This window comes from Lepus europaeus, chromosome 20, assembly GCF_033115175.1.
Source record: "Lepus europaeus isolate LE1 chromosome 20, mLepTim1.pri, whole genome shotgun sequence".
Taxonomy (NCBI): domain Eukaryota; kingdom Metazoa; phylum Chordata; class Mammalia; order Lagomorpha; family Leporidae; genus Lepus; species Lepus europaeus.
Window position 1 is genome coordinate 69,148,859 of NC_084846.1, and position 14,865 is coordinate 69,163,723.

Sequence of the window (14,865 nt, forward strand, 5' to 3'; positions counted from 1 at the left end):
TTGGACATCTACAATGACTATAAACAGTGTAATAGGGATGTAGAACTGAAAGAACCAGAGGAAATTATTTTTTAAAACCTTAAAGGAAACAGGAAATTTTGTGATACCAAAGAGCCATGGCTCCACTCTCAGACATAGACTTGCAAGGAGCGGGATACAGAAACCAGGCCCAGGCCAACTCCATGGGAATCTGTTAGCCATGGACTCAGGGACATGCACAACTGACTGCTGCTCCAGCCTCCAATAGGGAATGTCGGCTCAGCCCTTACTGTCAGTCATCTTCTTTCCACGGGGCACAGAAACCCAGCGTCCACAGCCCCTTGGGAGGGGAGGCAACCCAGAGATGCACAGAACCCACATCCCGGCCTCCTGTTGGGCATAATTGATGCCATTTGCCTGACAGGGAAGCCTGGCACCTGCATTCAGGTGTGAACAGCACTGCTCAGGGCTTGAAGACCTGAGTTAATTACCAGGCAGACATCAGACTTCTATCCTCTCAGTCACGCATCAGCTTCTTGCTTAACATTGGCCTGTGCATCCTAAGGAATGTCGAGAACTGCACAAAGGCATGTTTTGACACATGTTCCCTGCGTATTACTGCTAGAAATAATCACTGAGCACGTGTCAATATCCCTGGTTCCTGTCCGAGTCACCGTCACTGCCTCCTTCCAGCCTTACTTAATTATTCATACAACTGGTCTCGAGGGAGGGGCACCTGGCAGGGATGATTGTTTTCACCCTACAGCTTGCTTGACGTGTGTGCAGGGAGGAGGTGTGGACTGGAGACTCCAGTGTGTTTTCTGGGGAGAAGATGAGCAAGGATTCTGTCAGCATGATCCTTTTGTCATGTGGTGGCACCTCTGAGAGCCCCACTCCATGGTCTTTGCCTGCACCCATGGACTTCTGAGAGGTGCTCTGTGTCACATGAGACAGGTGTGTCTACATGTGTTTTGTGATTGGTCCCCTCTTCCTTCCTCAGTGAGCCCAGGGAGTTTGTGGAGAACTCTGAGTGCATTCAGTGCCATCCGGAATGTCTGCCCCAGGCCATGAACATCACCTGCACAGGACGGGTAAGTAGCCCATTGGGTACTTCTCTGTTCTGTGTTGTAGGGCAAGTTCCCAGCACAGTGTCACAGTTGCCTGCATCGTAGGGCAAGGCCACAGCACAGTGGCCATGCTGTCCTGGAGCAGGGAAGGACAGTGATTAGAGCCCATGTCCAAGACTGGGGTAGGCTGCATGTGTCAGCAGCCTACAGGGCCTGTTGGAGCAGGGTTCTTGGCCAACCACCTCTGATGAGCCTTCACCTTTCCTGTCAACGTCCCAAGTACATGGAACCTGACAGTGGCCCACACAACACCAGAACTTGGAGGCTTTGGGGCTGGTTGCCTGTTGCCGCCCTTTCTGTCATCACTGCTTTGTTATTTTGCCCCACATCATCACATTCTTGTTTATCATTCATGGATAATTAGTTGAAACCCTCTTAAAGAAACTAACAAAACTTATAAAAAGTATCAGTTTTGTGCATACATGTTCAGTAACAATCCAGTGTAGAACACAGTGAGTGAGAATTCAGTCCTCACAGCAGATGCCCGGTGCTGTTCACTCTCAGTACCGGCCCCTGGGTGTGGGTTCTGTATCCAGAGATTCAACCAAAGGTAGATGGAGAATATTTTCTTGGAAATATTCCTTTTATTGATCACTTACAGACCTTTCTTCACATGTTATTCTTTGTACAATGTAACATAACTGTATGCAGCATTTGTATTGCATTATGTACTGCAAGTTATTAGAGATGATTTAAGTGTCCACGAGGATTGTGTATGTCAGATGCGAATCCTGCATGCTTTCTAGAAGCCACTTGAGGTCCCTGGTTTTGGTATCAGAGGGAACCTTGGAGCCAGTCCCCTGTGGGTACTAAGCACAGCTCTATTCTTCCCACATGGAGCTGGGATTGGATTTGTGCCTACAGGCCCATATCAAACTCCACTAATGAGGATGTGTGTCAGGAAATCCATCCAAGTCAGGCATAAGATGACAGAGCCTTGTTTTGAGGTCTGAACCACTTACAAAGTAAACCATTGATTATATGGTGTTGGGTTACATTTTTACCATGAAAACAGTGGAATAAGTGGTGATCTTGACTTAGTCATCTGTTCTTCTGGCCCTGGGTACCATTAGCATTGGAGTGGACAAAACTGGGACATCAGAGGACATGGCTGGGGGAACTCTCCTTCCAGCCATTATGAGGGGTGAGGCCCACAGCCCAGCAGCTCTGTGACCATCCTCTCTTGGCTCGTTAACAGAACCCAGTGCACCTGGCACTCTGTCCCTTCTGCAGCCACTGCTGCCACTTCCTGGTCCCCACAGAAACTCTTAGCCCCTCCTTGGCAAGGCTGGCTTCCCTGAGGCTTCCCCTAACTCCAGACGTGCTATGCAAGAAAGATGGTGCAGCCACAGAGGGAGTGTATTCACATGTAGGCCAACCACGATGGTTTGTGACGAGGAGCTGCCTGCTGTCTGTCAAGTGCAGTGCAATGAGGTTAGAGTGGTTCCTCCCTGTGTGTCTGTCATGTGCTGTGGAAGTCAGGAAGACTGCACGCTCGGCTGTTGACAGCAGGCAGAGCAAGGAAGGGCAGTCAAGACCTGGCCCTTTTGGTTTTTGTCCCTCACACAACAGATTTTTTCCCCTTTATAAAAAGGTATATTTATTTATTTGAAAAAGTTAGAGAGAGAGAGAGAGAGAGAGAATCTTCCATCCGCTGGCTCACTCCCCAGATGGCCGCAACAACCAGGGCCAGGCCATGCCGAAGCCAGGAGCCAGGAGCTTCCTCCAGGTCTCCCACGGGGGTAGCAGGGGCCCAAGCACTTGAACCACATTCCGCTGCTCCTCACACAACATATTCACAGTTAAAAGCAACTTGTTTTGAAAAAGAACAAAGACATCAGTGTGTGTTTTCCTCTGCCACGCTGCAGGGTCCAGATAACTGCATCAAGTGTGCACACTTCATCGATGGCCCTCACTGTGTCAAGACCTGCCCAGCCGGAGTCATGGGGGAAAACGACACCCTGGTCTGGAAGTTTGCTGACGCTGGACGCATCTGCCGCCTTTGCCACCCAAACTGCACCTATGGGTGAGTGACATGCAGAGCGAACATTCCCTATCTTGCAAGTCCACGGGTTGAAAATGTCTTCCCTAGGCAGGCGTTTGGCACAGTGGTTAGGATTTCACTTGGGACGCCTGCTTCTCATCTCAGAATGGCTCGGTTCAAAGCCCAGCTCTGCTCCTGATTCTAGCGTCCTGCCAGGGTGCACTCTGGGAGGCAGCAGGTGATGGCTCAAGTAGTTGGGTCCCTGCCATCCATGTGGGAGACACAGACAGAGTTGTCAGCTTCTAGCTTTGGGCTGAGTCAGCCCAGCTATTGTGGGCATTTGGGGAGTGACCCAGTGAGTGAGATATATCTATGTATCTCTCTTCCCCTCTCCTTCACCCTCACCTCTCAAATTTACAAAAAAAAAAAAAAAAAAAAAAAGTTCCTACCCAAAAAAGAATACATTGATTGAGTGACAGAGTATTTTTCTGCAGAATTAAATAACATGATATGGCCTCTTTGACTTCATGGTCACTGCTTACCTCCACAAAAGGCACAAAAGGGCACCGCTGGTTTTCCCAAGAGCCTGTTGACCTTTGCACCCAGACCATCCTCTCTTGCAACTGCCTTGCCACTGCCCTGTCAATCCTGTCTTCAAAGGGAAGCCACCGTCCTCCCCCCAAGCTTGTCCCTGTCCCTGCAGCCTCCCCACAGCACTGTCAAAGCTGCCGAAATCTGTCCAAAACTTGATATTTCATTCTGTATGCCTTTTGCTTACAGCATAGCAGAGGGTGCAGACTCTGGGGGAGAGTGTGAGTGGGGAGGGAGACCCTGAGCAAGGTCTGACTGAGGCAGTGGTCACTCACTAGTAGGTGTAGGCTGTCTGCTGTTTGGGTGTTCATGGAGATGATAGACTGTAAGGCCCCTGTGTCTTCTACAGTCTGGGAAAGCCTATGTGAGGGTTTATGAATGAAAGCCCAAAGGTGTCGCAGAGGCCAGACTGGTTTATCTGGCAACAATGAAAAGAGGGGGAGCCCAGACCACCCAACTGAGGAGAGGTGAGAGCTATTTGCTGAGACCTGGGACGGAAGGAAAATGTTAAGGATCAGATGGGGGCCAGTGTCAAGCAGGTGTCCCTGGTCTTTCCCCTTTGAACACAGTTGCTTCTCCTTCCCCAGGTGAGCAAGGTGAGGCTTGATCAAAGTTGCAAATGTTGGCCAGTCCCCAGATGGGCAGCCCTGCTGTCAGTCATCCTTCCCGTGTGGAAGAAGTTTCAGTATGGGGTGGAGTACACTCTGCTCCTTGTTGTGGGCTGCCAGGCTCGTGTCGGGATTCCTGCTTCCTCTCAAAACCTGCCAGGCTCACGCTGTCACTGACCCAGTCACAGCCTCTGCTGCACCCCCACGGCCATATAACAGCTCCAAGCACAGGCTGCCTCCTGAGTGTGCTCCCTGCACAGCATGTCCGCTGTGTTCTGGTCCCGGCACCTCCAGCCTGCTGGTCCTGACAGCATGGCTATGCGAGCTGCTGCCTATTCAGTGCTAGATCAATCCCTGCCACAAAGGAGATGAAAAAACGTTTGCTGAGTGCATGAACAAAGGCAAAGCAAATCATGTAGTAAGTGCCCTCCACGAGATGGTGCACAGCTTCAATGATTTCAGGGCCATTTAACCCATGGTGCCTTATGATGTAGGAAGAACTCTCAGACGTAAAACGCCAAGGAAGCAGAATGAGGAAAACATGTCTTTCTCTTTTAATTCCTGCAGCTGTGCTGGGCCAGGTCTCGAAGGCTGTGCAACAAATGGGTAAGTTCTACCACTTCATGTCCTAAGCTGAGGAGGGACTGCCCTGCCTTCTGTCCCCACCGGGTCAGGTTCCTTACCTCTCAGCCTGCCTGGGCTGGCACAGGGTCCCTAGCAGAGACCACCCTGCCAGCTGCAGCCTCGACCCATGCTGGTTTTGTTCTTCAGTAGAGACACAGGGCGAGTGGCGCTGGGGCCAGCTCCCAGCAGAGCCCCTGCTTGGCCCCTGCTGCTGTCTTCACCCACGGCCTGTGACTCCTGTGGCTGTGCTGGTCTTCTCCTAGCCCAGATAGTCCTGTCACCCTGAGTCTGCGTGGATTTCTGTTGACAAAGCCTCAGCTTCGGGGGAGTCTGCTCCCGACCTTTCCACACACCCTGCAGGCTCCCTCCAGCATTTCAGTTCTGCTCAGTTTACGTCCTGCCCTAAGACGCTGCACACAGGAGGGCAAAGCTGGGAATTCCTGCTCGGCCTCATCGGAAAGAGTGGGACAGCAGTCAGCAGTGTGTTTGGGGAGTCAGGAGTTTGGACGTCCCCAAACACTAGGCCATTCCTGGTGCTGTCTGCAAACCCTCGTCCCAGCCCTTCCACTTCTGCTTCCTCCCCTGCCCTTTAGAAGAAGGCAGCCCTCAGACACATTCCTGTCTCTTCACTGACAGCAACCTGGTGCTCTGTTCTATTTGCCATCAGAGCCCCGCCTCAACACCCCTCATCAACCACTCTGTTACATCAGCTCCACAATTTCCTGTTCTCTGTTATTCGCTCACCCATCTGCTGCCCCTCCCATGGAACGCATGCTCAGTAATGAGTCAGCCCTCACATCTTCACTGTTCCCTTCAAAACCATGAAAATCATTCATTCAAACTGCACTAACAGTGGATGTGGTGTGACACAGGAGGTGGCACTGGGAAAGCATTACAAACCATCATTTTGGTGAAGTACGTTTGGCCCACTGAAGAAAAATCTCGGAGGACCTTGGCACTTTTCTGTGCACAAATGCTGCTAATTAATCTTTGATGCTTATTAGCTTTACACCTGAAAACAAAAATCAACTTGAAGCCCACGTGGGATAGGTGCTTAAGGAGAGTACCTTTCTAAAACTGCAAATTCAGAATTTCTAACTGGTGACACAGCCTTCTGCCAGAGCACTGTGCACAGCTGCAGCCAAGGCACCCTGCATTGTTGAGGGGGCCCTCTTCTAGCGCGGAGACTTCCAGGAAGACACAGGTGTCACCTGACAGCAGGCGTTGCTGAAGTCCGAGTTGCTTTTCCTTTATGGCAATCCTCCTGTGGGGAGGTTCCATTGAGCCTCCAGCTAAACTGAATGGCAGGGCTGGGGCTTGAGGCGCTGGATATACTTCCTGGACCCTGGCTTCTCCCTCTTCTCCCTCTTTGGAAACTGTGCGGGGTCTCAGGTCATCGTGGATTATGTTAGTGTGTCAAAACAGCAAGATATGTAAACTGCCAGCATCACAAGAGCTTCCAGCAAACCTCACTCCTGTCTCTGCCCCTCATTCCAGGCCCAAAATCCCCTCCATCGCCACGGGGGTTGTAGGCGGTCTCTTCCTGCTGGTGGTGCTGGGCCTCGGCATCGGCCTCTTCATGCGCAGGCGCCACATTGTCCGGAAGCGCACCTTGCGCCGACTGCTGCAGGAGAGAGAGGTGAGCGTGCAACTTGCGTTCATATCTAAGACATGAGACGTGTGGGGCTCTGCGTCTCTTTGTTGTGGTAGAGACTTGGGAGGAATCTCTGAACATCCAGTTATGCCCGGCTGGTTCTGTCCAGGCAGAGGTGAGTGTCTCTAGGTCGAGTTGTGTACATGCTTATGAAGACAGCCTGTCAACCAGAGGGAACAAGGCTGTGAGGTCGACATGGTGGGGAGCAGAGGCTCCTGGGAAGTTGCCATGTCCTCACACCTGACTGCTCCTGACTAGGCTGTTTGTGCCCATGTTGCCCAGGGTGCTCCCTGTGGCCAGCAGTTTCAGAAGCCACGGTCCCTGGGAAGCACAGGTGTTTGTAAGCAAGGTGGTGCTGTGTGTTATGGCCCCATTGGCTTACAGAGTGACCAGGTGATGATGGAAGCAACAGGTGTATGATGGAGGTGACCAGGTGATGATGGGAGCAACAGGTGGATGACAAGTGACTAGGTGGTGATGGGAGTGACAGGTAGGTGAAGTGACCAAGTGGGTGACACAGGTGACAGGTGGCTGACAGAAATGATCAGGTGGTGATGGGAGTGACAGGTAGATGATGAAGTGGCCACCGCATGAAACCTGCCTTACCAGAGCTTTTCAATGCAGCTGATTGGACTGAATCAGAAACAGCCACGTTTGGAATGTCACTGTTGGGTCAGAGCACCTGCCTCGGGGCCTCCATTTCTGCCCTGTTGTGTAGAGCAGGTGCCACTCACCTCTCAAGCAAGCTAGATGAGCCCTTGCACCATGGCAGGGCCACAAGCTGCTGGCCCTGCCTGCACACACAAAGGACTCTTCTAACCCCACTCCCGTGTCCAATTTCACAGCTCGTGGAGCCTCTTACACCCAGTGGGGAGGCCCCCAACCAAGCCCTCCTGAGGATCTTAAAGGAAACAGAATTCAAGAAGCTCAAAGTCCTGGGCTCTGGAGCGTTTGGCACCGTGTATAAGGTGAGACCTCAGGGACAGTCTGCAGAGCTCTCATGCTCCATGGGGGTGAACTGGAGGCCTCAGCCTGTCCTTCATGTCATCATCTCCATTCCACTGAGTTTGGGAAATTCTAGCAGTTTCCCCAGGTTATTGGGAGGAAATGCCACTACAGTGACAAAGAAGTGATCCCGTGAAGCCAAAAGTGTTTTGTGGAAGTCGCTGATCTTCCAGGGTGTGTGGCTCAGGCCAGGCTGAGACAGATGGAGGGCAGGGAGGGCTGCCGGTGAGTGTGTGGCAGCATCAGGATGAGGGCCTCTGTGTGTGGACTGTGGTCTCAGGCAGGCCTACTCACAGGCTTGGAGGTTTTGTATCTAATGCTGCTGATTCACAGACCTGGCAGCAGAAGCTAGGAGTTGTGAGTCTGGCACTGGGGCAGAGCCACGGCTTCCATCACTCGCCCTTTATGCAGTATCGCTAACGAAACCCATCCTGCACACCGTCACCTGCCACATGCCATGACAGCCATCTCTTCTCACAGGGACTCTGGATTCCAGAAGGCGAGAAAGTTAAAATCCCCGTGGCCATCAAGGAGTTAAGAGAAGCCACGTCTCCAAAGGCCAACAAGGAGATCCTCGATGTGAGTTCTTCCTGGCTCAGCAGTGCCATCAGGCACTGCCCCTGCTGGTACTGGACGATTTTCATCCCCGCACTGAGATGTTTGCCTCCATGTCTTTTCCTCTCCGGCACTAGTTGGTACACTTCTCTCCTCATTCCCTCCCTCTGAGGATGCAGACTCCCAAGTGCTGGGCATCTGCCGGGCCAGCCTTGGCCACTTCCTTTCCATGCTCAGCCATGGTGAGTGCTGGTGATGAGCCCGTAGTGTGGGAATGCTGTTCGTTTCACTTTGGGGAAAGAAATAGAGGCATCAAGAAATTTGCTTGCTTTATGAGGCTAGAGTAGGTTCAGACCCATTGCAGTTCTGACTCTCAAACTTGCATTCAGGTTGTTCTGTAGTTTTCTTGCCTTTGGAATGCTTGTTGTGAAGGCTCCCAGAACTGATAGGACCTGGCCGTCTCCACTGCCTTTACTCCCACAGTCACTGAAACTTTGCTCTCCCATGTCTGCTGAGTGTTGCTTTCTGGACTGTCCTGGGAATGTTCTGTGAGACGCTTCTGTCTTGTCTTTGAATTCTGTTTTTTTCTTAAAGATTTATTTTATTTATTTGAAAGTCAGAGTTACCCAGAGAGAGAAGGAGAGGCAGAGAGAGAGAGAGAGAGAGAGGTCTTCCATCCGCTGGTTCACTTCCCAGTTGACCGCAATGGCCAGAGCTGCGCCAATCCGAAGCCAAGAGCCAGGAGCTTCTTCCGGGTCTCTCACGTGGGTGCAGGGGCCCAAGGACTTGAGCCATCTTCTACTGCTTTCCTAGGCCACAGCAGAGAGCTGGATCAGAAGTGGAACAGCCAGGACTCAGCACCCATATGGGATGCTGGCACTGCAGGCGGCGGCTTTACCCGCTATGCCGCAGCACCGGCCCCTTTACTTTGAATCTACAGAACTTTGTCCACCTCTCCGGCTAGCACATCCCAATGGGACGGAGTCCCCTTCAACCTCAACCTGGGCTCGTTCTAGGGCAGGGGAGGGGGCTCAGGCAACAGGGTGAGGACGAGAAACAGCTGCCTCTGATGCCTCCGAACCCTAGGAAATTCAGCAAGAGGAAGGGCAGCCCTGTCCTATTCTACCCGCAGGACATGCAGTGAGAAAGCCAGAAGAGTCCTTTAAATGTGCTCAACACAGTGGGTTTCCCACTGGGCTGCCTTTTGTCACTGTGGGGAAAGACGTGTTAGCTCCGAGCAAGAGGAATTCTCATGTGTTGCTGACGACCTTGCCAGGCAGATTGCCCCAGTGCCAAGTCCTGTTAACATAACCATGAGAGAGCAAACAATTGTGCGGCCTCCAGCTGCTCACCTTTGCAGAATTTACTTCCTTGATTTGTTTGTGCTCACTGAAGACATTGTAAACATCACAGTGAACTCCAGCAGCGCTTGGGGTGCACAGGAAGGAGGCCTGGAGCGTCCTGAGACCACAGCTGTGCCTGAGAAGGCAGCAACTTCTCACTGAAAAGCCCCCACCCTGGGCCTGCTAACTGGAGGAAACTGCTCTGTGGGGTGGAGATGGAGGAAGACAAAACAGAGACCTGCGAACCCAGGCCTCACTGTCCACAGGCCCCACTGGCCTCCTGCTCACATACTCCTGACCCCTTCCCCTGCACTGCTTTAATACCCTCCCATGCCTCTTCTCCATGACATCAGACATCAGGGCTGTTGGGCAGTGGCAAGGGTCTGGAAGCCATCTCTGCTGGCCCTGAGGCTCAGTGTGCCAGGCACTTGTCCCTGGGGCCACACACAGGTGCCAGGAGCCCTGCAGAAAGCAGGGAAGTGAGTGTCAGCAGCAGCAAGTGGCTTGTTAGTCCTGTGACAGAACAGCACTGGCACCAGCACTCACCTGGACACCTGTTCTGTTGCCTGTGCTTTGTGGTCCACCCACACACTCAGGTCGTTTTCCATGGCTGTCAGAAACTTAATTAATGGTGAAGTTTTTTAAATGGGGGCATCTACCCTTCATTTGTAAAGCTAGACACAGAGTTCATAAGAGTTTAAAATCTAGGGTAATCTTTTTCCCCTGCTCATAACATAAAGTAATTCACAGTTAAGAAGGAAGGAACCCAAAATGCTGCTGGCAGTTAGGACAGAACAGAATTTCAAGGTCCCAGAGCCTCAGAGACAGCCCCTGGTGGACCCTGAACCACAGGGTTCTATGCCGCCGGGCAGGAAGCCAGAGTGTGCTGTGCAGCCCAGGCAGCTTGCTGTGGGTGGCCAGGCACCTCCCTGATTTCCAAGATAAACAGCCGAGAACAAAGCCCACGGTAACAGGACGTGCAAGTGAGCAGCATCTCTACTGTGACTGGGGCTGGAGAGGCTCCCTCAGTGCTTAGCCCTGGGGCCTGGCAGGGCTCCAGGCTCTGTGTGGCCACCGCCCACGCCCTCTCCTTCCCAATCCCCGTTCCAGGTCAGCTCCTCACAGCCCCGCTGCACGTGGGCTGCTCGATCCACTTCAGCTGGCAGATCCCTCCCCTTCTGAAATGAATGCAGTCTGTCCACAAACCCATCCAGATCCTGGGAAAATGGGAGCGGTGCTGGCCTCTGGGCTGTGTAGCTTCCCAGGCTCTGGGAGGTGGGATGGCTGCCTTCCTGTCAGTTTTTCCACAGACTTTCCCATGTAAATGTAGGGCAGACAGTGGGAAGGGAATGCAGGCAGACTTACAAGTGTGCTACGTGCGGGGCGGGTACAGGGGGCGCATGTGAAGCCGTCAGGTAGTGCAGTAACCACAGCAGCCAATGGCATGAGCTGCTGTCACAGCCAACTCCAGCTCAGGGCTGTGGTGAGCACGAGCCATGGTGGTGGCTGGCCTGGCCCTATTGCTGGGAGACGTGGCCTCAGGTTCCTGCAACAAGGTGCATTTGCCCCGTGTGGTTCTTTGTGTACGCAAGCACTTATCCAAGATACAGGGACGTTTTGAGTGCGGACTGAGTCCATGTGTGTTAAACACCGTGTGGCCTGCTCTTCAGCCTTGTGACTGATTACATCTGTAACACAAACAGTGCACAGCCTGCCTGAGAACTGAGGGTAAATGCTCAGGAAAGATCCCACACACAACCGGCGTCTACCCGGTACACAATGCGGGCTCTGCCCAGGCCTGCTGGGAGCTGCCAGGGCACCCATTCCTCAGAGCACCTGGTGGGGAAAGGTAGTTTTTAAATCACACAAATCATGACTGTTCTGCTGCTGCTTCCCCCAGCCTCTGCTCCCTGGGGCTGTTCACATTCATGTGGCTGTGCCTGGGGTGTCCTGCCAGACACCAGGAGAGTTGCGTTTGGGGAGTCAGAGAAACCCTCTGGGGTGCAGGCCCAGGTCAGAGGCCCACAGAGGAGGACCAGGGATGGACTTTGGATGAAAACAGCAGTGTGATTGTGCTTATGTTTAAAATGTGTAGGCCCCTGCCTCCCCCCCCACCTCATGACCCAGCCAGGGTGCACCAGCATCATCCATCTCCCCAGCAGTGGCCTGGCCCTGGGTGTGTTTGCTTCTGCACTGAGAACCTGATATGCTAAGTCCATGCTCAGAATCCAGGAACTGCCAAGGCCAACGGGACTTTCTTGCCTCATTCTCTTCCAGCCTAGGGGTCTCTCACATCTGATGCAAGGTCACCCCTACTTGTATTCTGATGCAAGGTCACCCCTACTTGTACTTTAAAGGGAAATAGAATTTGTGGGTGGAAAAGGAAGATCTGATTCTCAGAAGAGAAGGCCCCCTTGTGTGCACAATTACAAATAAATTAGCTTCCTCTGCCCAAGAATAGCAGAAGGGTTAAAATTAAGTCTGCATCCAGAGCTGCCACTTGGCAGCCTCTCCCATTAGCAGGGTGGGAATGGGGTGCAGAGCAGCAGGAGGCAGGGGAGGGGTCGTCAGTGCAGAGACAGATCCTAAAGCTGTGGAAGGTTGCAGTCCTTCCATGCCGTGTTCTCTGTGTGCTGAGGGGGGCTTTGCATAGGAGCCGTGGGCAGGGTCCTTGCCCCAGATGCCCTTCCCTCGCCCATGGCACAGTGAGAGCCAAATCTCTGTGGAGAAGGGAAGTTCCCTGATGGCCACCTGCTGCGGGAGTGCCCCGGTCAGAGCCTGCAGCACTGGGAGTGGTCCTGCATACAGAGGCGGCTGTCGCCCCTGCATCCTGGCTCTGAGGCAGAGGTCTTCACAGGGAAGATGCCAGTGCATCCCCACTCAGAGACATCAGTGACTCCCTCTTTCAGCCAACATTTGCTGGCAGCACATAGGCCTGAGTCTCTGCCCGTGGAATCCCCATCCAGGGACCCACCTCTCAGTAGCTCACCCTGCTAGAATCCCCCTGCGCCAGGTGTTCTGTGGGCCAGCTACATCCAGAAGTGTGTATCTCATGCTGCTTTACCTGGGAAGGAGTTGTGTGCCTGTCCCTCTCGCCTCTGTGGGCCTCTATCTGACCATCCTCCCCTCCCACACAGGAGGCCTACGTGATGGCCAGCGTGGACAACCCCCACGTGTGTCGCCTCCTGGGCATCTGCCTGACCTCTACTGTGCAGCTCGTCACACAGCTCATGCCCTTCGGTTGCCTGCTAGACTACGTCCGAGAGCACAAAGACAACATCGGCTCCCAGCACCTGCTCAACTGGTGTGTGCAGATCGCAAAGGTAAACTCAGGGGAGGGGCTCTGCAGGTGCTGGCTCTGAAAAGCTGGGCAGACATTTCTACCCAAAGGGACTTGGGCTCAGCTGGCTGCTCCCTGCCCTCGGCTTCCAGAACAAAGCGGATCAATCAATCGGCTGTCAGTAAAGGCAGGAGGAGAGCAGGAATGAGTGGGGAGGAGTGGGGAGGTCCTCCGTGCTGGGACGGCTGAGTGCTGCCCGAGGGGGGGTGAGTGCTCGCCACCTGCACTTTTCTTTATTTTGGATCAAATTTCATTGACTTGATGTGCCACTATCAGCACCTGCATGTGGAAAATCAATCAGTCTGCTGTATTTGGGCAGCTCTTTCTGTTTTCTGGGGGCTCAGTACAATTTGGTGCTGCGTCTTTAATTTGCTAAAGTGCTTTTTGGTGATGTTGATGGTAGTTTGCAGTGGGGGGACTTGACCAGGAGAGCAAATGGGCTAAGGCTATATGTGAACAGTCAGTGAGCAGGCTCCTGTTGCTTGTCTGGGTTTCAGTCACTCCCTTTGGGCAGGCCTGCTCCAGATCCAGGCAGGGACTGGGCCAGCAAAATGGCCAGGTAGCCCCAGCTGTGAGCTGACAGGCCCAGCCCTGCTGCCCCTGTGACCCCAAGAGGACCCCTGTGCTTCCACCCCTAGCTTCTCTCTCCTCCGATTCCAGCCTCATTTTTCCTGACAGTGAGTGTTTCCGCAGTGAACATGAAGGCTTTGTGGACAGGCCTTGTCAGGGCTGTCAGCGCTTACTTTGTTGTGAAAGTTCCTCAGACAGGCAATGTCAGGGGACACCTGGCACACAGAGGCCTGGGTGAGTCCCCTTGTATCAGCCTCCCTCAGAGGCTGGTCTGGGGAGAGGTGGATGTGGAGCTGTCTCTGAAGGGCTGTGTGTGTCTGGGCTCTGGAACCCGGAAGTTCCCACACAGCTCTGTCCACCCCGATTAGCACAGGCAGGGTCCTCCTTTCCCTGGCATCCCCTACTACCTTGCTTCATGCTCTTAGCCATATTTACCACTTCTTAGAGTTTGCACCCAGCATGGAAGACAGAACCCTGCACACCTGGAGCCAGCTCTGGAAGCCCCACTCACCAGAGCTGCTGGGACATTTGGCAACTCAGCTCTGAGGCCCAGCTCCATGGCCTTAGGCCTCCCATTGCTGTGAAATGCAAGGCATTCCTTCCACCACAGGGATCAGGCAGTCTTGGAGCATTGCCCAGCCCCAGGTAGGGCCTGCAGGTGAATTCCAAACTTGACCCAGCATCCACCAGCCATGCAAGCTAGGCCGGGTACTGAGTCCTTACATACGTCGTCTCTATCCCCTGTCCTCCAGGTGGGAAGGCTTGGGTCAGCCACCTGTACCACCTGTTAGTGCTGGATCAATACTCCTTTCCTCCCTGCCTCTTCCCTTGGCTCTGTGAGGATGGAGCAGTGACTGAAACTTAACCCAAGACCTCATCTTCATCTAGATCTCTGGCAGCTTCTCTGTGGACTCAAGCAGTGTCTCCCCCAATCTTGCATTGACATCTGCTGACCTCCAGTGTCTGCATAAATGGACATCTGTGTGACCCCTAACATGAGCCTTGTATGAGAGGATGAGAAACACAGGTCCTTGTGCAGCAGGGCCCACCCCAGAGAAGAACCTACCACCTGAGTCACCAAGGCCCTCCCACAGTAGCTTTATACAGTGTTGCTCTTGAGTCCAGCCCACCCTTTAAAGCCACTGTTGGGCTCATTACACTTTGCTGTATTTGGATTTGAAGTCCTCCATACTGTGGGCCACTAGCGCTTTGTGATAATTTGTTTTTTAATTCACAAGAGAAAATGTACTCACCTGCATCTGGATGGCTGTGCTGATGCAGAAACTGTCTCTGGAGGGAGATTTGCTCTGGGGCAGAGACAATTTGAGTGTTAAACACTTTCCTTTTCATGAGTTTGAAGTAACACCACCCAGAAACAACTAGCAGCTGACTGTCATTTTCAAGTGGGATTCATTTACTTAGGAATGTCCTGTGTTGATTCCCAAAGGCATGAACTCTGGAGAAGTTTTCTAAGTGTTGCTGGGA

General features: G+C 53.0%; 1 protein-coding gene across 2 annotated transcripts in view; it reads left to right on the forward strand.

Annotated features, from left to right (window-relative positions):
* EGFR (epidermal growth factor receptor) overlaps nt 1-14,865 on the forward strand; it is a 143,480-nt gene that overhangs the window by 113,449 nt on the left and 15,166 nt on the right. For both annotated transcript variants that reach the window (XM_062178970.1, XM_062178971.1), the window contains exons 14-20: nt 980-1,070; nt 2,975-3,132; nt 4,857-4,895; nt 6,411-6,552; nt 7,413-7,535; nt 8,053-8,151; nt 12,608-12,793. In XM_062178970.1, the coding sequence (XP_062034954.1) occupies nt 980-1,070; nt 2,975-3,132; nt 4,857-4,895; nt 6,411-6,552; nt 7,413-7,535; nt 8,053-8,151; nt 12,608-12,793 (838 nt within the window). The remainder of the gene's footprint in view (nt 1-979; nt 1,071-2,974; nt 3,133-4,856; nt 4,896-6,410; nt 6,553-7,412; nt 7,536-8,052; nt 8,152-12,607; nt 12,794-14,865) is intronic.